Here is a 23,133-nt window from a genome sequence, read left to right on the forward strand (position 1 = left end):
GATCGTGGGCTGCTTTTAAATTAACATTTATTTATAAAACAAAATATCTTCTTTGGCCATATTAGCCCACTCAGTAGCATTAACACAGGCTTTACTCCTTTCAAACTTTATCTGGAATATTACCGTTTCTATAACTGCAACTTCCTGTTCAGGTGAACAAACACACACACACACACACACACACACACACACACACACACACACACACACACACACACACACACAATCATCTGCATAAAATTAAATAAATAAATAATTAACTTTTTTTAAATATATATTTGCATCATTGATGATTTATGTTATCCAACCGCGACCCACGCGCAAATAATCAGAATGCCTTTTTTATTACCCGACCCATGGATTATCTGCAGGACCCATGTATATAGTTAAAGCAAAATAAGTTACTCCGTAAATCAGACGGACTTACTCAAAAAGCAAATTCATTGTCTTTCAGCAGAAGATGCTTTAAAGCAGGAAAAACGGAGGTTTCCCCAGTAACAGCTGTACACAGCACTGAGCTCACAAACGTTGTTTTACAGGCATATAACATGCAAGATGAAATGAAATTTGACATCAAACATTTTCTAAATATGATCTTCCTTCTGAAATACAGTGATATAAAAACGCCCGCGCCTTCTTTAGATTTTTGTACATGCTCATGTTTATTGAAGCATCAGAATCAGCATCGATATCGGCTGATCACCATGACAAGAAATCGGTACTTAGCATCAGCTACAAAAATCCTGATCGGAGCATCCCTACATATCATAGTACCGAGACTGTTCTAATTAGAGTTACAAATAACCTGCTCTTAGTCTTAACATTGGGTTAGACAACACATCTCAGGACCTATTCATTGTTAAAATCATACTCTAGATTTTATACTGTCACATGGAATTGAGGTTTATGGTGTTGAAATTATGCAGCCAAGCGATGATATCTCAGATCATTATTTAGTTTTGTGCAAACTTCATATAGCTAAAACTGTAAATTCTACTTCTTGTTACAAGTATGGTAGAACCATCACTTCTACCACAAAAGACAGCTTTGTAAGTTATCTTCCTGATGTATCCCAATTCCTTAGGATATCCAAAACCTCAGAACAACATGATGATGTAACAGAAACTATGGACTCTCTCTTTTCTAGCATTTTAAATACAGTAGCTCCTTTATGCTTAAGGAAGCGTAAGGAAAACAGTCTGACACCATGGTATAATGAACACACTTGCACCCTAAAGAGAGCAGCATGGAAAATGGAGCGCAGCTAGAGGAAAACAAAACTAGAAGTATTTTGTATTGCTTGGCGGGAAAGTAACCTATCCTACAGAAAAGCATTAAAAACTGCTAGATCTGATTACTTTTAACCTCTTTTAGAAGAAAACAAACATAACCCCAGGTATTTATTCAATACAGTGGCTAAATTAACAACAAAAAAGCAGTGTTTCCCACAGCCTTACTCTCTTTTTGTGGTGGCACTCCCCGCCCCCATATAGAGTATATGTATATGCAAATTAGTTGTTTGTCAGCAGGAAGTGCTTTGAGAGCAGGATAGATAGAGGTTTCTCCGGTAACTCTGTAGAGCAGCGGTGAGCTCACAAAATCTGCTTTATCAGGCATTACATGCAAGATGAAATGAAAATGACATTGAAAATTTTCTAAATACAGTTGGTTAACCTCTGAAACACAGTGATATAAAAACACTCACATCGGTTTTTGATTTTGAAACGTGCAGTTCTCATTTTTATTCAATGAAGTCAAAGCCTTTTGGAAAAACTATTTGTGGAGGTCAGTTTTGATATTGTGGCAGCCCGCCACAAATAAATCAATGTATGGGAAACCCTGCAAAGCAGTGGTTCTCAACCCGCGGCCCGCATGCGGCCCGTCACGAATTCAAATGCGGCCCACCTTGCTGAACATTCTAAAAAAAAATTAATTAACAATTATATTTTTTATATTAATTTAAAAAAATGTAGGTTACTAAAGAAATATAAGCTATAGGCTAATGTTTTTATGTGAAATTATTTTGTTTTTCATAAATTATTTTCAGTCATGAGCAGACTTGCATAACATTACGAACACATAGGCTACAAGCGTTCACTTTGGCAGAAATCAATTCAAATAGTCATCAACAGCCATTAGTTCAGCAAAATTGAGCATCAGAAATGACATTTGTTTTTAAGGGAGAAAAAAAGAAATGTGGAGAATGCCAGTGAATGAACACAGAAGAATAGTCGCAGTATCAGTGAATGAGGATTTTCGGTTTGCCCCGCAACTCACTTGAAGAAGTTAGAGCAAATGGAAACACCATATACTACGCAGCAATCATCCTTAATTGAAGAAATGTGGCAAAACATCTCTGGAAAGAACCTCATATTATTAAATTCGAAATTGCTTTCCAAATTTGGATCAACATGACTACATTTGTGAACGCACATTTTCTGCAATGTCACAAGTCACGCCATGCTCCCGTGCGCGTCTTACAGACTGCATCTTAAGCCTCTGTTATACTTTTCGCGAGTCCGCTATGGACCGCTAGTTAGGCGTGACGTAAAAAACGCCATCGGAGAGCATGTGCTGAGGCTCTGAGCAAGTGCTTTTGAAGACTACTGACCACGCGCACCTGTCCGCGCGGTCGATAGTCTTCAAAAGCACAATTGCACATAGTTCAGGCAGTGTGAAGAGGCCCAATGCCAATCGAACCTGTGCAATCTGTCAATAAAGAATATAAAGACAGCCATTGTGGAAGATTTTTATTAGTAAGATTTTAATTAAACAAGTATATAATCAATGTGAATCTAGCCATTTTAGTTGCTAGTTATTACTCCATTATAATCTTATAGGTAATAGAAAGCTATGTGCTGGAATGTACAAAACTGAGGAGAAACATATGGTCAGACATACATACAGGCAGGGCCTTTGTTTAGAATAAATCAAGCAGGGGGCCTCTCCTCTCTAGGGAGGTATTAAAATTGTAATCATAAGGAAAAGTTTGACTATGTGGAACCGCCCCATTTAGTGTATTTAAGGGTGATACCAAATAACATTCGGGAGATCTCCTTGCAAGGACTCTCGGCTTTATTTTCTGTAAAATAAAGTCTTTTCTTCTGAGAGAAAAATCCCTGACTGAGATTCTTCAAAGAACGGGCAGACGACACCACATATTTGGCACCCCAGATGGGACTGGAAAAGAGCAGCAGAGTGGACAACCGCTTTTGAGCTGACCGATGATCAACACAACCGGGTGGCCACCATAAAATAAGGTAAGCATTTTTGCTTATAAAATTCGTTTGTGTTGGTTGAGGTCAGTTCTGAGTGGTAAGGACACTTAAAATATGCTCTTCCAAATTTAGAGAAATAATAAGATATCTAAATTGAAAAAGGGGTTTTACTCCAGAAGAAATAACTGCATGCACATATTTGGTTTATTAATAGGAAAGCCTTGGAAGGTAACCTTGATTTAAAACAAAGATGGTGTAGGCAGAAAGACATTGTATGCAATGGTCTGTGTTTATTGGAGAGCTGGGCCTAGGAAGGACAGTGATAAACGGAGAAGCAGATTAGTTAAGGATTCGCGAGGAAAAGCCCCACGGATACCGCTTTAAGAAAGTATAAAGTGAAAAGTCTCAAAGGTCTGAACGGGTGGGCCCTTAAGGATGCTCTAGGAAGAGCTGTGTTTTGTTGTGTGGATGTAACGGTGTCCGGACGAATGAATGTGTGAACGATGATGAATGTATTAACAAATAAATTCCGTATTGGGTGGGTAAGGGTTGAGCACCGTTCCTGGACCGTCACTTCGGTGTGACTTGGCAGAATTGGACTCAACCCAGATCCACTTGAGAGGGATGAATGTATGATGAGCCTTGATAATAAAAGGACAATTAATGACTGATTATCCCTTAGATAAAGGGAAAAAGTATGCAAGAATAAGCACTCTGGCTCAATAAAGAGTGTAGAAAGTGTGAATGAGTTTAGGAAAATAGTATCAATAAAGTTTGAATCAAGATCTATAATAGGTTTTTGCATTTGGATGTTTGTGTGAAAGGGGAGAAAATTCTTTGAGCCCAGTGCAGTGGGAGTGGGAGCAAGGGATGAAGTGTCTACATTAAAGTTGTATTACAGGGGTGGACAAAAAAGGAAAGAGAAGTAAAAAATAAAGAATTATGGTTAGAAATTGTTATCTAAAAAGTGATAATAAAATAGAGCAAATAAAATAGACAGTCAAATAATATAAAAAAATGTAAAATGCATGAGACAAAATAAAAAACTAAATTCAAAGAGGTATGACACACAATAAAGAATAAAAAGTAGGGTGAAATTGGTAAAGGAAAAATAGTTAAATTAAGTGAAAGGAATGAAAAGATTGTAACCAGGTTACCATATAAAACTAAAAAGTTGATTTTTGAGGGTAATAATATAAATAAAGATATGGCAGCCACACCAGTGGAAATAATTGGATTAAAATATCCACTGTGTAAAGAGCAAATAAACAAAATCTCAAAAAAATGGCAGAAGAGAACAAAAAATATGATGACAAAATGGCCAAAGGAAGGGACATTTGATGTGGCATTGTGTGAGGAAATGGAAACTCTGATAAAAAACAATAAAACTAAAAGCATCAATATGAAAAGAGAAAAAAGAGAAACAAAGAGGGAAAAAGAGAAAGAAGTAATTGCTCTGTTTAAAAAAGAAGGTGAGGATATGTTGAAAAGTCTAAAACAGGCTAGGAAAATCCTGAAGGGGGCAGAGAAAGATAACATGAGAAAAGAAAAGTTATTTTCAGAGCCTCCCCCCTATTTGCCAGTACAAGGAGAGTTCCCAATACTCAAGGGAACAGTGGAAGTAACAGGAGAACTAGAGTTAGAAGGGCAGATAGAGATGGATGATAGAGAGGAACAAGACGTAAAAACACAGAGGCAACCCAGAAAGGAAGTTGCAGAAAGTTTGCATCTTGATTGTTACAGACAAGCACGTACAGCATTAGAAAAAATGAAAGCTGAACAGGTAGATAAAACCTGGTTTGAGGAAGGATTAGAAAAAAAGAGGAGGAAAGATAGCGATATTGTAGCACAAGTACAAGCTATGGAAGAAGAAATGGAAGAGAAAATTAGAGAATCAGGGAAAAAGATACAAGAGGTAAATAAGTCGGAGAGAGGAAAGAGTAAGTTATTCTATGGTAGTGAGGATGAGAATCAGGCAGAGGAGTTATTTGATAACGGTAAATGGGAACAGGGCAGAGAAAAAGGGTCACTTAGACCACTGGCCGCACAGCTCCCAATTTTAATCAACGGTGAGCAAGGACAGTATGTCCCCTGGGCTTCACAGGACCTTGAGGGGCTTGTCACTAGCCTTCCTGATATAAATGAGGGCGCGGGCAAATTTATTCGAATGTTTGAGGACGAAACAACAGGAAAGCTATTGTCAGTAGGTGATGTCAAAGCTCTACTGGCTAGAATTATTGGAGGGACAAAGATGGATGAAATTCTTCTTACAACGACTCTAAACAGAGCAGTGAACTCTCATAATATGAATGGGATTGTTTTTGATGCATTCCGCCCAGCAGTATGGCAGGCATTGCGTGCGGAGTATCCGATCAGACTGAATCCTAAATCACTGAAGGGAGAAGAAATCGGGGATGCAGAGAATCCAACCACATATGTACAGAAACAGTTGAAAAGGTGGAAACAAGAAACTGAGGGGGATCCCGAGGGAGACCCATTAATGGCAACATTGTTTAGGCAAGCTGTGATTGATGCTATGCCGCCAGCAGTAAAAAGCAAGCTGGAGGATGTGGTCGGTTTAACTTCTAAAACACACAAAGAGTTTTGCGACCATGTGTCTCATGCAGTGGAACAACACAGAAAAAATGAACAAAAACTCAAAAGTCAAGAGAAAGAGTTACAACGTAAACTAACTCAATTACAGCTTGAAGAATTCACAATGAAAAATAAGAAAAATATTCAAGCTTCAGTAACCAATGCAGCAGCCGAACAAATGACTATAATGCCTCCAGTAATTGCTCCACAACCAACTTTTCAGTCAAGCCCACTTACAGCAGTCCCTCCAAATGAACACTTGAACTCTGTGCCTATAATAAATGTTTATACTCAACAGCCAGGACAGATGGGATGGAGAAAAAACCCCATACAGCAAGGTCAAAGAGGCAGAGGCAGAGGCAGAAGCATGCCTCCAAGTCTGTGCTGGGGCTGTGGACAGCCCGGGCACAATAAAGCTGACTGTCCAACTCGTCAATGGTCACAGCAACCTCAAGGTGGAAGGGAGGTGAGCTGGCAACAGCCTAGTCAGGGTCCAGTGCAGGGTCCAGTAAACCCTTGGGGAGGTCCCAATCCAGGCTATTAGGGGTGCCCAGAGAATCCTAAAGGGGAGAGTCAGCTTCCAATTTTATCAACAAAAGCTGATCAAGAGCCTATTATGCAGATTAAAATAGAGGGAAAAGATACTCCGATGATGATGGATACGGGCGTAAATCTAACTTGCATTAATTTGAAATATGCTTCACATCTCCCCATGTCTGGAAAATTTGCAAAGACGATAGGATTCTCGGGAAAAATGCAATTGATACCCATAACAGCTCCAGTGTGTCTACAAACAAAAGATCAAAGTATAACAATGCCCATTCTGGTATCTAATCAAACTCCTATTAATTTGTTAGGAAGAGATGCATTATGTAAATTAGGACTACAAATTTGGTGTTCTCCAGAAGGAATATATATTAATGCAATAGGAACAGAAACACAAATGATGGTTGCAGAGCCAAAAGCAAATGTTTATTGAATAGGACAGATAGAACAAGATGTGAGACAGACAGTCAATAAATGGGGAAAGTTTATTGAAGCACAGATACCTGAAGCACAGCTATCAAAGTCTGAATTTCATTGCACAATGATGTATGATCAAGAAAGGGATGAAAAAATAGAACAGAAATGGCAAAAAGAAACAAAAGGACAGCGGATTGAGATAGTCTCCCAGTACATCATCATAAGTAAACAGAGAGCAGCTTTAAACATACCAGAAGGTGAATTTGTCAAAAAATGGTTCAATGTAAATAACTCTGTCCCGCATATTACAGTATATGTAGGAAAAAGTTGGGAAGCAAAAGATTTAGGACCAATGATGAAAAGGGCCGAACAAAGCAAATGGGAATCAACAGAAAACCCATTAATTTTTCATTCAGCTGACAAAAATTACATCAAAATTTTGTGTGCAACCAGTTTGCTGGGAATTCCACAGGAAGTAGTTATCAGCCAAAAGAAAGAGACACAGATGACTACAGCATCTGAGTTAATAAACACAACTGAGACTGAATTATTTAAGGAAATGGAGTGTCAGGTACCAACTGAACTATGGTCTCAGCATGACACAGATATTGGATTAATAAAATCAGCAAATCCAGTAAGAGATCAACTTAAGCCAAATGCACGTCTACCTAGAAAAGCACAATATCCTTTACGGGCAGATGCTGAAGCAGGAATAAAAGACACAATTGAAGGCTTAGTGAAGGCAGGAGTATTGATAGAAACTACTAGTTACTGTAACACTCCAATTATGCCTGTAATCAAATCAGACAAAAACAGATGGCGACTTGTTCATGATTTACAAACAATAAATGAAATAACGGAAGATATGCCAGCTGAGGTACCAAACCCGCACACTTTACTGACAAATGTCCCTCCTGATGCCAAATACTTTACTGTAATTGATCTTTGCTCTGCCTACTTCAGTGTACCGCTTGCAGAAGAGAGTAGATATCTATTTGCATTTACATTTGGAAATAAACAATACACATATTCTAGAATTCCTCAGGGATATAAACATTCACCACATATATTCAACAAGATTCTTAAGGCTGATTTAGAAGACCTCGTAATAGACGGTACACTATTACAATACATGGATGATTTAATTATCTGTTCTACCACACTAGAACAATGTCACAAAGATTCAATTAAGGTGTTGACAAAATTAGCACAAGGAGGACACAAGGTGTCTAAAAACAAATTGCAGTATTGCCAGCCTCAAGTGGAATACTTGGGAAGATTAATTGCATTTGGCACACGAGCTATAGCTCCAGCTCAGTTAGAAGGTATAAGTAAAACACCGTTACCTCAGACAGTAGGACAAATGATGACTTTTTTAGGAATGACTGGCTTTAGTGCAGACTGGATAGAAGACTATGCAGTAAAGACAGGGTCTTTGAGAGAAATGATGAAACAAGCAGGATTACAACATTTAAGCAATCCATTAAAATGGAACACAGATGCCTTACTAGCATTTGAAGCAATGAAAAAAGAATTACAACAGGCCCCTGCCGTGGGAATGGCAGAATATGATAAAATGTTTCATCTATATGTGGCAAATAGAGTTGATGGTTATGCATCAGCTGTATTGATGCAAGAAACCTGCAGTGGAAGGAAAAAACAGCCTATAGCGTACTACAGCACAAAGTTAGACAATGTAGCCCAGGGATACCCACCATGTTACCAACAGGGTTTAGCTGCAGTGTATTATGCTTATGAAAAAGCATCCACAATAACTTTGGGGTACCCAGTGAGTATATATACCCATCACAAAGTTGTGGAATTAATAGAACAAGGGAAATTTGTTCTGACACAAGCTCGAATTCTAGCCTACTCCTCATTACTCACATATCCAGATGTTACCATTAAAAGATGCCAAACAGTTAATCCAGCTGAATTAATTCCTTTGGCTTTTGAAGGAGAACCTCATGAGTGTGTGAATGAGTCCTTGGCATTTACTAGATTACGACCAGATCTTGAATCAACACCTATTTCTGAAGCAGAAGTTACTTACTTCGTAGATGGTTCTAGCTTTAGGGATCACGAAGGAAATCATACAGGATATTCAGTAGTGAAGAAAAACAAAAAAGAATATGAATCTGTAATATCACAACATTGTGTACAGCCATGCTATGCTCAATTAGCAGAATTAAAAGCTCTCACAACTGCATGTCAGTTAGCAAAAGGACAAACTGCTAACATTTTTATAGATTCAGCGTATGCTCATGGTGTATGTCATCTATTCGGAGCAGTGTGGAAACAAAGAGGTTTCAAAAAGAGTGATGGGACTCCCATCTAACATAGTGAACAAATAGGGCAATTGATTTCTGCTATGATGCTACCAAAACGACTAGCAATAATCAAATGTCAAGCACACAAGAAGGGAAATGACTATGTCATTAAAGGAAACAATGCAGCAGATTTAGAAGCTAAAAAAGCTTCAGGGTGTCAGGTAGCAGTATTAGCACCTGTTGTACTTATCAAACCTCATCCTCAATTGGATGACATTATTCGAATTCAACAACAAGCAGGCCCCTATGAACAATCAATGTGGCATCAAAGGGGAGCTAAAAAAGACTTACAGGACATCTGGCGTACACATGAAGGACACATTGTTGCACCTAATTCATTGTTGAATATTCTTATTACAGATGCACATGGTTTTGACCATTGTGCAAGGGGAGAAGTAGTAAGAAAAATTAAACAGCAAGGATATTGGTCTCCTTATTTATATGCAATGGTGGATGAATTTTTGTCCACATGTGAAGTATGTGCTAAATACAATGTAAGAAAAGGCATAGTGACACCAATAGGTCATATTCATCAACATCTTGTATGCGATTATGTGGATATGATAAAGCGTGTACAAGGCAAAAGATACATGCTGGTTATCATAGACAGGTTTAGCAGATGGGTGGAGGCAGTACCATCCGCAGATCTAGGAGCAGGAACGGTAATCAAATTTCTAACAAGAGAAGTAATTCCTAGATTTGGGATTCCATCAGAAATAAGTTCAGATAATGGGTCGGCATTCATACAAAAAACTGTGAAACAAGTATTGCAACAATTAAGAATAAAACAGAGACTAGTATGCGTTTATAGACCTCAATCACAAGGGTCAGTGGAGAGGGTTAATGGAGTTATCAAGGCCAAAATAAACAAAATATGTGAAAGTACTAAACTTAATTGGATTGATGCATTACCGCTCGCACTAATGAGTTATCGCATGCAAACTAACAGGAACACGCATTTAACACCGCATGAAATGCTTACGGGTCGACCCATGCCGGTGTCATATTGTAGAGGTCCCTATAAAGGACCGCCTCTAGAACAATTACAAATGGAACTTCTTTCTTATATGAAGAAATTAACTGCCATACATAAAGCTATCTATTTACAGGAAAAAAGAAAAGAGCCCAGAGAGGAATTGGAGACTGCCTGTCCAGTTGTTCCAGGGGACCAAGTTTATCTGAGGGTATTCCGGAGAAAATGGAATGAGCCCCGGAGAGAAGGACCCTACACAGTGGTGAGAGCTACTCCAAAAGCAGTCCAAGTGGAAGGAAGCACAACCTGGTATCATCTAAACCACTGTACTAGAGTTCCCACAGGAAAGGCAGAAAGAAAGGAAAACAGTCAACCAGACAATGCAGGACAGAGCAATGAGGAAAAATCAGAGACACATGATGAAGTGCAAACTGACGAGAGTAGAAAGGGGAGTAGAATTATTTATTTATTTCAATGAATCTAATCAATTAGATATCATAATATTTAGGCTATAATATTATAAATCAGGTTGGTTTGTATTTGTGACGTAATATGTAAATTACATGCGTGCGGCCCACGAGACTTGCACTTGGACCATAATGCAGCATCAACAAGTGTTGACATTTCCCATCACAGCAGTAATGACATCTTTAATAAACTTCTTTACTTCTAAAATCGATACTATTAGAGATACAATTGTAACCATGCAGCTTTCACCTACAGTATCTCATCAGAAAGTGCACTATAGATCCCCTGAGGAACAGTTCCACTCATTCTCTACTATAGGAGAGGAAGAATTGTATAAACTTGTTATATCATCTAAACCAACAACATGTATGTTAGACCCTATTCCATCTAAGATCCTAAAAGAGGTGCTTCCAGAAGTCATAGATCCTCTTCTGACTATTATTAATCCCTCATTGTAATTAATCCCCAAAACCTTCAAACTGGCTGTTATTGAGCCTCTCATCAAAAAAACACAACTTGACCCCAAAGAACTAGCTAATTATAGACCGATCTTAAATTTCCCTTTTCGGTCCAAGATACTAGAAAAGGTAGTATCCTCACAATTATATTTGTTCTTAGAGAAAAATGGTATCTGTGAGGATTTCCAGTCAGGATTTAGACCGTATCATAGTACTGAGACTGCTCTCCTTAGAGTTACAAATGACCTGCTCTTATCATCTGCTTATTACTTATAAAGCCCTGAGTGGTTAAGCACCCCAGTATTGAAGGAACTTTTATTGTATTATAACTCTCCACATCCGCTGCATTTACAAAACTCGTGCAATTTGATAATGCCTAGAATTTCAAATCAACTGCGGGCAGCAGATCCTTTTCCTATTCAGCATCAAAACTATGGAATAACCCATCTAACAGGAGGCAGACACACTCTTGTCAGTTTAAATCTAGATTAAAGACCTCTCTCTTTAACCTGGTTTACACAAAACACACTGGATCAGCACCTAGAGATGACCTCTACAGCCCTGAATTTCAGTATAGACCAAGACAACTAGATTACCTTGTCTCCTAGACAGCTAACGGGAAACGACCACAGGAACCAGATGACTTTGCTGCAGCCTGGAACTGAACTGCTGGTTACGCCTGGGCAGAGGAGAACTGGCCCCCTGACTGAGCGTGGTTTCTCCCAAGGTTTTTTCTCCATTCTGCTACCGATGGAGCTATGGTTGCTTGCCAACTGTCACCTCTGGCTTAGTTTGGGACACTTAATATCCAGCGATACCGTTGACTTGATTGCAAAGATGCTATTTAAACTGAACTGAGCTGGATGATGAGATCACGGAATTCAATGATGATAATTGAGTGTTTACTATTGTCATTTTGCATTATTGACACACTATTTTCCTATTTAATACCAAAAGTGCTTTGACACAATCTGTGTTGTTAAAAGTGCTATATAAATAAAGATGACTTGCAAATTTGGAATTGCCCCAATTTCAGGAAACAGTCCTCTGTAAAATGTGCTGCATACATCTGAATATTTGGGATGAACTGTTCAGGAACAGTGATATAAATACAACTTAACCACTGATTTCTAGTTGAGTCCTCTTTTGGAAGACGAAACAAAGTAGTTCCTCTTTCACAACGAAACACAGTGTCTCCACGACGTAAGTGGCGCCAACAATACTACAGCGAGAATCAAAGTTATGCCTTCTTTCTTTGCATGAACATTTGGACAGTGTTGTAACATAGACATGTGGGGGCTTGTTTAAATGAGACATTTAAGGACGGCGTGGATGAGTCTTAACTTTTATCAAAAATATATCTTTAAGACACAGACTGAGCTGCTGCGGAGAAAGTGCATAAACCATTTTTTTCTAAATATGTGACAAGATTTATATTAAGGGCTTAAAAAAACTTCTAAGATGGTATATAGTTTATGTTTAAAGCGGCTCTGACAGAAAGACTGCATGTGCTGCTGACAGAGACGCACTGTTTAATGCATTTGAGATGTGCTGTTTTTCTAAATGCATAACTTACATTTCACAAGTATATTCTCCATCTAAATGTTAGAAAGTCATGGAAATATTTTCATTTTGATGTCAGAAACGTTTGAGCATTGTGCATTGCGATTCTCCGCTAAACTTCTTTTAGAACGTGCGCCGCCACGCGCATGCATGCCAAACGGACAGAGTAAAAAAAAAAAATACAGAGATATATATTTTTGTCCATATTGCCCAGCCCTAAATAATGTACAGTACCATAAGTGAATTCTGCTGGTAAGTGACCCATTCTGAGCTGCTGCCAGTCATCTCCTCCTTTAGGAACCTCAATGTTACAGGCCAACTCCAGGATAGAAACACCCAAACTAAAAGTGAAGAAAATAAAGACATCTCTTTATACAAATCACAATATAACCGATTCAGTTCTTTCTTTTGGCGTTTAAATATAACTACCGTATTTTCCGGACTATAAGTCACACTTTTTTTCAGTTTGGCTGGTCCTCCGACTTATAGTCAGGTGCGACTTATTTATGAAAATTAATTTAACATGAACTGAGAGAAATGAACCAAGAGAAAACATTACCGTCTACAGCCGCTAGAGGGCGCTCTCGCAGCTGTAGACGGTAATGTTTTCTCTCTTGGTTCTTGGTTCTAAATAAATGCGACTTATAGTCCAGTGCGACTTATATATGTTTTTTTCCTCGTCATGGCATATTTTTGGATTGATGAGACTTATACTTAGGTGCGACTTATAGCCCGAAAAATACGGTAACTTAGTAACATTTACTGACCTAAAAATGTCTGCGGCAGTCCCATACTCCCCTCTCAATAGTTCAGGGGCCATATATCTGGGGTCTCCTTCCTGTAAATCAACCTTCTCTGTCTCCATTTCTCTCTTTCCCTCTCTCACTTGTTTTTGGACATCTGTAGGAAGCTTGATCAACAAGCCAAAATCTCCAAGTTTGAGCCGTCCAGACTTAGTAATGAAAATATTCGCTGGTTTGATATCCAGGTGTGCAAACCCATGAGCATGCAAGTGATCAAGTGCTGAAAGCATGTCACACAGGTACATCCAGGCACTTGTCTCACCTAGCACAACACACAAACTTTGCCTCAGTAACATACGTCCGTCATACAAAAAGAGAATTTCTTTCTTGTGTAGTGTGCTGTTTACCAGTGTGAAAAGGCGTTTCCTCAGCGTATAGCAGTAGGCTGGTACAGCAGAGTTCAGTCTGGATGTAGAGGTGACCAGCCTCCTCCCAAGCCGCAATGAAGCCAAGCACATAAGGGTGTGGGTGCAGTCCCTCATGATTCCAAGCCTCAGCAATGCTTCTTGCTCGTTCAACCTCACCACGGAAACGCTGCACTGAACGTTTGACAGCATACTGACAGCCATCCAAAAGACACACCACCTGACAGACATAAAGATCACATTGCCATTAGTGTATTCATTGATAAATAAATCTTGATATTATCTTGAAAAATCCCCATTATCTAAAAATTCATCCATTTTATTTGTATCAGTTTAATGTGCATGTGTAGTTCACATTTACTTACAGGTGCATCTTAAAAATGTAAAATATCATGGAAAGGGTCTTTATTTTTTGTAATTTAATTTAAAAAAAGCAAACTTTCTTATATTCTAGATTAATTGCACACAAACTGAAATATTTCAAGAGTTTTTTTTATTTTTTTATTTTGATAGTTATGACTTTCAGCTTAAGAAAATTAAAAATTCAGTATCTCAAAAAAATTTTATGTTCCATTTCATTTTGAGCTTGATTAGTTTGATTAATTTTGAGTATAAATACTGGGTACCTCTTGGGCTAGTTTAGAACATGCAACCACAATTATGGGGAAGACTACTGAATTGACAGTTGTCCAAAAGACAATCATCAACACCCTCCACAAGGAGGGTAAGCCACAGAAGGTCATTGCTGAAAGGGCTGGCTGTTCACAGAGTGCTGTATTCAAATATATTCATGGAAGGTTGACTGGAAGGAAAAAGTGTGGTAGGAAAGGGTGCAAAAGCAACAGGGATGACCACAGCCCTGGGAAGATTGTCAGGAAAAGCAGATTCAAGTACTTGGGATAGCTTCACAGAAATAATGTCAGAAGCATTTCACCTGGGGTAAGGAGAAAAAGAACTGGACTGTTGCTCAGTGGTCCACAGTCCTCTTTTTAGATAAAAGTAAATTTAGCATTTCATTTGGAATTCAAGGTCTGGAGTCTGGAGGAAGAGAGGCACACAATCCAAAGTCCAGTGTGAAGTTTCTGAAGTCAGTGATGATTTGGGTGCCGTGGCATCTGCTGGTGTTGGTCCATTGTGTTTTATCAAGTCCAAAGTCAATGCAGCCATCTACCAGGAGATTTTGAAGCACCTTATGCTTCCATCTGCTGACAAGCTTCGTGGAGATGCTGATTTCATTTTGCAGCAGGACTTTAGCACCTGCCCACAGTGCCAAAACCAAATCCAAGTGGTTTGCTGACCATTATATTACTATGCTTGATTGGCCAGCCAACTCACCTAACCTGTATCACACAGAGAATCTATGGGGTATTGTGAAGAGGAAGATAAGTAACATCTGACAAAAAATATAGAGGAGCCGAAGGCCACTATCAAAGCAACCTTGGCTCCAATAACACCTCAGCAGTGCCACAGGCTGATCGCCTCAATGCCACGCCACATTGAAGCAGTAATTTGTGCAAAAGGATCCCCAACCAAGCATTAAGTGCACAATTAAACCTGCTTTGGAGATATTGAACATTTCTGTTTTGTAAATGTTGTTTTGATTGATATTTGAGATAATTAAAATTATTTTAAAGTCATAACCATCAGAATTAAAACACAAAACTCTTGAAATATTTCAGTTTGTGTGCATTTAATCTAGAATTTAAGAACGTTTGCTTTTTTAAATTAAATTACAAAAAAATAAAGAACTATTCCATGATATTCTATTTGTTTAGATGCACCTGTAAACAAATCATGTCTAGATAGCATTTAAAAAAAATAAATACACTTACTTCATTTAAACAAATTTTATGTAAAAATTGCCCAGACAATTTGGCAGAAAAAGATGGTGGCTGACATGAGTTCTAACTGGAAATATAAAGGATGGTAGTATGCTATTTCATATAAATCCTCAGATGGCATCTAGTGTGTCTCACCTTGAAAACTTCACCAAAGGAACCTCGTCCAATCAGGCCCAGATTGGTAAAACACTGGTCGAAAAAGGTCTGGGGTCGGGATGGATTGTACACGGATCGAGGAGGGGGTGACTCTATAAGGGAGCGCGACAGGGGAGTCCACGGAGTGGGGCGGTGGTGGAACACTCGACTGAGTGGAGGGCATCCTTTAGATGGAGGTCGTGGTGGTAAAGAATGACATAATGACCGTGGAGGAGACAGGGAGGAAGATGATGAGGAAGAGAAGGGACATCTCCGTTTCTTTAGGGAAAATGACTGCTGGGCATGAGAGAAATGGGTGGGTATAGGGAGAGGTGTGCTGACTACTGATGTCTGATGGGGAGCCGACATAGGAAATACTTTCAGTTCTTCAAATGCTATTGCAGGCTCAACAAATTTTCAGAAGACATTTCAGTTTAAGGAACTGTGAATGCTGGCTCGCTGATGTTCCACATCAATACGCACTAACCTATAACAAAACACGAGATGGTGTGTTATGATATAATCATTATGGTATAAAATATAAGAATAATGAAATCACATTTCGAAAACAAAGTATACTTCCAGCATTGATAACTAAGTTAACTGTATCTTTAAAGTACCCTTATAAATATTGTGAAAGTAAAATGGTAATTTGATGATATCAGATGGTACTGTGATTCTGAATAATGACCATTAACGTTACCAAAACAAGGCAATAGCATTGTATTTTTGTGAGCAAAAAAATTATTTTATCTTGATGCAAACCATAATGGTTACCATTTAACTATTATAGTTTGTACATTTACATAAAACACCATGTACACCAGAGAATAACATGCGTTACTGTGATAAATGTCCAACACATTATTTATCATCTATCATTGCAACCATCCTACAAACTAGATATTATTGGGAAAAAATAAACCAGTAACGTAAACGTTACTCTGTGGTACAAATTACTGTATCCATTGTGATCAGTATAACGTACCAAATTAATAACGTAATCATTCAGGAGGATATTTCAAATAATATTTACAAAATGTGTGTTACTGCACATCGACACATAATACAAACACTGATTTGACAACATCTGATTACGTGCATTCAAATAATAAACATTATTATCTAAAGCAGTTACGATAATATACGAGGAATTAACGTTACTGTTTATTCAGCAAATAAATTAACCCTAAAAACGTCACTTCTTTAACGGGCTCTTCCTCCGCCACAAACACTCATACACCTAGCGTTACATTATGTTTAACAAATGTTATGTAACGTTACTTACATTATGTTTTGCTCCTGGTTGTTCAGATAGTCATTTTCTACTAATCACTAAATCATAATCATCCGTGATATCTCGCGCCACACGCGTTCAAATACTTCATGAGCGGGCGATGACGTAGCACAATGCGCGGTCTTGGTGCATTGTGGGATAGTGGCGACGAGTTCTGAGGCGGTGAATGGTGACTACGGAACCGCTGAAATGGTGAGAAGAACTTTTTGTTGTTGTTGTTGAAATGCGCACCTCTTCTATTTATTTGTTTGTTTATTTTTTTTGTACCCGTGGTAACGGTCTTGTTTTAGGTAAAATCAATTAAGTATTTATCGTTATTTTTTATTTCTGTTATTGTGAAATAAGTCGTAAGACAGGGAACATCTCGCTATAGTATATTATAACGTTACATTATTTTTGTGACAATCGTTCAGAAATTTCTAGCGTTCATTATTTTTGATTCACTGTCGCTCTTTGATTGATCCTTTACAGGCTGACTGTGTTTGGATTATGGGTGCCAGATAGCTCAAATTGCCTTTTGTAAATAAGGCCGCGCGGGTGAATATCCATTTGAGATTAGCTCGAAGAGAAGAAGTTATAAAACTAGTTGCAGTCCCGAGTTCTTATTGGTCAGTATAGCGCTCCAGCCGTGGTAAAATTCTAGACTTTATAGGGTAAAATTCACAGTATAGTAACAGCTATGTAGCAGACGATGCAGATTTACATGTACTAATCTTTCAGTATCAAGGCATACATAAAAATACTGTGTGATTTATTTATTTTTGTATAGCACCTTTCAAAACAAAGTTACTAAGTGCTTTACAATAAAAAGATTTATCCGTACAACAAATACCATCAAGGTTAAGAAAAAGCCATACAATAAAAGTGAGTCTTAAAAAGATTTAAAAGACGATACCTTGCTTGCCTGCTTAAGATCCCCAGCCAGGAAGTTCCACAACTTAGGGACATGGACAACAAAAGGGCGGTCACCTTCAGTGACAAGTCAAGATATTGTAAACATTAATAGGGACCTACCAGATGATATCAAACATCGATCAAGCTCATAAGAAGTTAACAAATCACAAATATAGGTAGGAGCCTGACCCTTCAAAGCTTTAAAAACAAGCAGTATAAAATAAATTCTGAAAGTCACAGGCAACCAGTGAAGAACAGCAATAATTTGTGTAATGTGGCCTCTTTTCTTAGTATGTGTTAAAAGGCTAGCCGTGGCATTTTGAATCAGCTGCAGTCTTTGGAGGTTTTGCCTGCCAATACCAGAATAAATTGCATTACAATAATCAAGTCTGAAAGAGATAAAAGCATGAATGACCTTTTCTAAATCTACAAAAGAAAGAAATGGCTTAATCTTTGTTAGCTTCCTCCGTTGTGCAAAGTACGAATGCACCACTTTAGTCACTTGGGCATCCAAGGACAGTTCAGAGTCATAAATTACACCTAGGTTGTGGGCCTCTTTTCGAACATTATTAGATAAGACCCCCAGACTAGATGAGTGATTATTAATGCGTCTACTACTGGGGCCGCGTGGGGTAACTAGAAGCACCTCTGAGCAACTAAGATATTGCCTTTTGATATCCTTTTTGCACCATTGTACCTCACTATACCACACTTCTTATCTGTATGCTATTACAGAGTTTACACAACTATCAAATATGTTATTTTGCCTTAAATACCAATTTGCAGTAAGTTAAAATAACTTATCTTTTATGGATAATAATGTAAATGGTAGTCAGATGCTATTAAGTGTAAGTAGTGTTAAATGCTACTTTGCAACCGATACTGCCTTTTTGGGACCTTATTTGTCCCCTTCCCTAAATCCCACCCCTACACCTGCCCCTAACCATACTGAATCTGCTGATCAGTAAAGTGTCCCTCAAAGGGCCAGCAAAGGAGCCAATGATCAAGAACACCGCATCAAATTGCAGTCATAGGTCTGTTAAGTAGCTTTTAAGGAACTTTATTTCCACTTGTTGGAAAAAGGGAGAGGGATCAGAACGAGGTGTATTTGAACTCATAGCGGAGACAGTTGGATAATTAGACACACAGGATCAAACTAAAGATTAAAAATATTATTCGTTTTTAAAGATACATGCCTTAAATGCATAGTCCAACCACTCAAATCACTGCATGCTGTTGTTGGAAGCTGACTAACTAATCCCCACACCATTGTCTAGGATGTGTTCTTAATGATCAGGCATCGCAAAACCACAATCTTCACAGACGCCAAAGAATCCACAACTGTCTATGAGTTAAAATGCATTGTGGAGGGCATTCTGAAGCGGTCCGCTGAGGAACAGAGACTGTACAAGGTTTGGCCCCTTTTATATTACATATATTAGGGGTGGAATGATACATGTATTCGTACCGAACCGTCATGGTATGGACCTCTCAGATCGGTACATGAGACCTTACGACGAATACAGACACTTCACACCCAATCCTGAAGGGGGCGCCCGCAGCAATTCAGCGCTTTTTAATAACCGGCCGCCAGCAGAAGAACAGCGAATGCCGTCACGTGAGTTGCGCATTTGAAAGCCCACTAGACAGTGACCATGTGCTAATTCTGAAAGCGTCTCTCACACAGACTTTAAAGGCTTGTGCACTGAACTATTTGCGAAATACTACTATTTGCTTTGTGTTCGTGTATCCTACCTCGCCCATTCGGTACAATCCCAAATATTCCATAATATTTTTATATTTGCGACGTAACGTATCTGAATGCCAAACTACTATTTATTATGTAAATTTTAGGCTTTGTGTTTCAGTCGCGTTCCAACGGTGACACAGAGGAGGGCACGCTGATGTTTAATTCACAGTATTTTATTTTGATGAACCAACTACGCTGTCAAGTTAGCAATTCTGGAACTGATGTGTTTTGTGTGTGTCGTGATCACTTCAACTGTTCCTTGCACCAGCAGAATAAACTTTAAACACTTATTGTCTTATTAAAAATGCATCAGTTAATAAAGGTCCTATTTTATTTGTGTACACACAATGAAAACTATATATATATATATATACACACACACAAATAATGATAAAGACTATACTAATAAAAATGTTAGTTTTGATCAAATGTAAAATTAATTGTGCAATAGAATGAAATGAAATTGTGTATAATAATTCCAGTATTATGATGATAATTACAGTAGTTACATAGTATGTTTCACACTAATCTAGTATTAATATGTAATAATAAATTGTACTGCACATGAAAGTCCCTTATTGCACATAAATATGTGAACTGCACAAAAACTGAGCACTGTTTTTTTTTCCCTTTGTTTATCTGTAAACTAGATCAATTTCAAGAATTTATTCCTTGTATGTAATAATATTTAGTAGTTATTTTTTTGTTGTTAATTTGTACCACTGTCTGTTCAAAATAAATGAAAAGAAACCAAACATAGTATATATTTTTTTATTTATATTTATTTTGTGTCGAAATTGTATCAAACTGTGACCCCCGAAACAAGGTGCATACCGAACCGTGACGTCTGTGTACCATTCCACCCCTAATATATATTAACCTTCAAGTATTGTAGAATGACTGAAATTACAGGTTTTTCTGTTTTAGTTACGATATTGTGTTTCAGGATGAGCAGCCTCTAGAAGACAGTAAGACACTAGGAGACTGCGGCTTCACAAATCAGACAGCCAGACCACAGGCTCCTGCGACTGTAGGACTGGCCTTTCGTATCAGTGGTGTGTGTCATAAACTACAAAACAATTTTTTTTTAAGTCACACGATTAACATTTACATCATTTATCATTGCTGTCACTTCCAAATACTTAAGTACTCGTGCACTCTCTAGTTTTATCTATTTATCAGTTTTTTTTATCTTTTTTTAAATGTCTTAAAGGGCCCGATATACTTAAAACAAATGTTTTGTTCTTCGTTTCGGGGCAAAAAGCAGTTCGAAAAGTTTGAGTGATGGTATACTTTTAACAAACTTTCCAACACCCCCGTGCTGCTTGAGGCGGGGTGTATATTAATGTAAATGTGTTGCGACATTCACGCCTATACAAAACATTTACATTACATTTATCAGCCGCTTTTATCCAAAGCGATATACAGTGCATTCAGGCTAAACAAAATGTTTTTTGTTTTTTTTTTACCTAACGTGTTCCCTTAGTGTTCATTTATTTTATTAAACTGGATAAATTGTTACACCTTTTAATATTTTGTGTGGTGTCATGATTTACTTTTGATAAAAACAACGGTTTATTGTATACTCATTTGGCATTTCATTTACTGTATGAGCGATTAGTACAGGTGCGGATATATTTGTATAGCTGTATATAGCTATAGCTATTCAACACTCCAGTGTATTCAGGAGATGTTGCCTCCTTTAGGACCTCCACAGAATGAGCAACGAACTGGGGGAAAAAAAATCACACATCAAAGAAGGTGGAGTTTAAGAACACTCCCACTGATTGCGTAACCGCCATGGATCAGTGCCAGCTCAAAGGTGTTTAGGAGCCAAAACAAACTCACCCAGAAAGTTAGATTTTGGTGAGCTGTTTCGAACTGCCGATATGAACTCAAAACTATTTTTTTCGGCCTGATTTTGTTTGAAATGACGTCATATCAGTTCGGTCTTCCATTTCGTTTGAAGTATACCAGGGCCTTTTAATAGTACTAAAATTTCATAGTTTTTTAAGGGTGTACTTAATTTGCTATTTTATTATCATTATATCAGTGGCTAAAATTTACTTATTTTATTGCAATTATTTCTAAGGAATTCAATGTGGTTGGTAAGTGGCTTACTAACCTAATTAAGAGCCCACCCCCAAGATATTTTGGTTTCTAGATTTGACTTGGGTCCCTTCAATGTAAGTTTATGTGACCCTAGACCACAAAACCAGTCACCAAGCATAACTTTTTTGAAATTGAGATTTATAGATCATCAGAAAGCTGAATAAATAAGCTTTCCATTTAAGTTTATTAGGATCGGACAACATTTGGCTGAGATGCAACTATTTGAAAATCTGGACTCAAGGTTTTGTGGTCCACGGTCACATATGGGGGATTTGATGCAGTGAGTAAAATTTTTTGCGGGCCATGTGTTGTCAAAATGGATGACCAGTCTTAATTAGAATAAGACATTTTTTCTTGACTACTATATGATGTGTTTTAACAATTATGTTGTACAATTGTGATGTTAATTTAAAGTATTTCATTCAAATTAATGGTTAAACGGATATTTCCTTTCACATTGAGCTTTTAAAAAAATGTTTTTGGGTAAACTGTATTCATATATTCTTAAATGACAAACACGCAAAGAAAAACACCTCACTAATTCAATTTTCCCCCACCATCCTTCCACAGATGATGCATTTGAGCCCCTGCAGGTGGAACCATTTTCCAGCCCTCCTGAACTTCCTGATGTTATGAAACCACAGGACTGTGGCAGTACAGCCAATGAACAGTCAGTGCAATGAGCTGCACATTAATGACTAGAGTATCAGGAGTGTACTGAAGCGGAGCAAAGTGGGGACTGATACCTGACGTAAAGATGCTGCAGATGAACATTTGAAGTCTGGCTGCCACTAACCATTGAACTAAGCCAGTAATAAATGTCCAGAGAAACACTAACAAATAAGTTTGTTATTTATATTTTATTTTTTGGACTGTTTCAGTTTTAACATTTTGACATGAATTTGTGCAGTAAACCTGTTATTGTGTTTTCTTTTGATGAAGATTGCTTTAAATTTTTGTTTTATCCTTCCCTGTTGATCTCCCGTGCATTTTTTTTTCTTGATTCTGATTGTGGTTGTTTGGACTTGCATTGCATTTGCATTCAGACCAAAGCATATTTGCGGTTGTGTAACAACACATTCACCACTGTGTGCAGTGTTTTTAGACCAATTGTCTTTGAAGGACTGCACACTAAAAACGACCAAAACATGTGTTGCATTTAATTATTAATTTTTTATTTTATAAAGTGGAATTTATTTCTTAGCGCATGTAACGGCTTTATAGTATATAAACATAGTTGTAGTTTTAGACTTGGAAGTGTAACCTTGCTCTGTAAAAACTAGTACTGTGGTGATGCCATAATTCTTTAACTTTATACCATGGTACTAAATCCCTCCTTTTCTCCCCCTCCCACATTATTTTCCAATG

At 37.9% G+C, this 23,133-nt stretch overlaps 2 protein-coding genes across 4 annotated transcripts in view; one reads left to right on the forward strand and one right to left on the reverse strand.

The window, feature by feature from the left end:
- pkmyt1 (protein kinase, membrane associated tyrosine/threonine 1) overlaps window positions 1–17,922 on the reverse strand; it is a 62,327-nt gene extending 44,405 nt beyond the window's left edge. Inside the window, exons 1-5 of one of the 3 annotated variants that reach the window (XM_059530657.1) lie at window positions 17,905–17,922; window positions 15,713–16,199; window positions 13,719–13,956; window positions 13,336–13,633; window positions 12,803–12,909 (exon numbers count right to left, since the gene is read on the reverse strand). In XM_059530657.1, coding sequence (XP_059386640.1) covers window positions 12,803–12,909; window positions 13,336–13,633; window positions 13,719–13,956; window positions 15,713–16,081 — 1,012 coding nt within the window. In that variant the 5' untranslated portion in view covers window positions 16,082–16,199; window positions 17,905–17,922. Of the gene's footprint in view, window positions 1–12,802; window positions 12,910–13,335; window positions 13,634–13,718; window positions 13,957–15,712; window positions 16,200–17,000; window positions 17,058–17,904 lie in introns of those variants that run through there. The other 2 variants (XM_059530656.1, XM_059530658.1) reach the window with 2 other exon arrangements.
- Window positions 17,057–22,625, forward strand: LOC132121349 (elongin-B-like). The gene is made up of 4 exons (XM_059530659.1): window positions 17,057–17,201; window positions 19,181–19,315; window positions 20,600–20,708; window positions 22,336–22,625. Exons 1-4 carry the CDS (start codon window positions 17,199–17,201, stop codon window positions 22,446–22,448), a joined length of 360 nt encoding a protein of 119 aa, XP_059386642.1. The 5' UTR covers window positions 17,057–17,198; the 3' UTR covers window positions 22,449–22,625.
- The last annotated feature ends 508 nt before the right edge of the window (window positions 22,626–23,133 follow it).

This window comes from Carassius carassius, chromosome 39 (genome assembly GCF_963082965.1).
Source record: "Carassius carassius chromosome 39, fCarCar2.1, whole genome shotgun sequence".
Lineage (NCBI taxonomy): Eukaryota > Metazoa > Chordata > Actinopteri > Cypriniformes > Cyprinidae > Carassius > Carassius carassius.

Bases quoted from the DNA above. Each gene is read 5' to 3' on its own strand.
- LOC132121349 (XM_059530659.1), top strand. The intron at 19,316-20,599 runs GTTTGGCCCCTT...ATTGTGTTTCAG, and splicing joins AGGAACAGAGACTGTACAAG to GATGAGCAGCCTCTAGAAGA. The intron at 20,709-22,335 runs GTGTGTGTCATA...ATCCTTCCACAG, and splicing joins ACTGGCCTTTCGTATCAGTG to ATGATGCATTTGAGCCCCTG.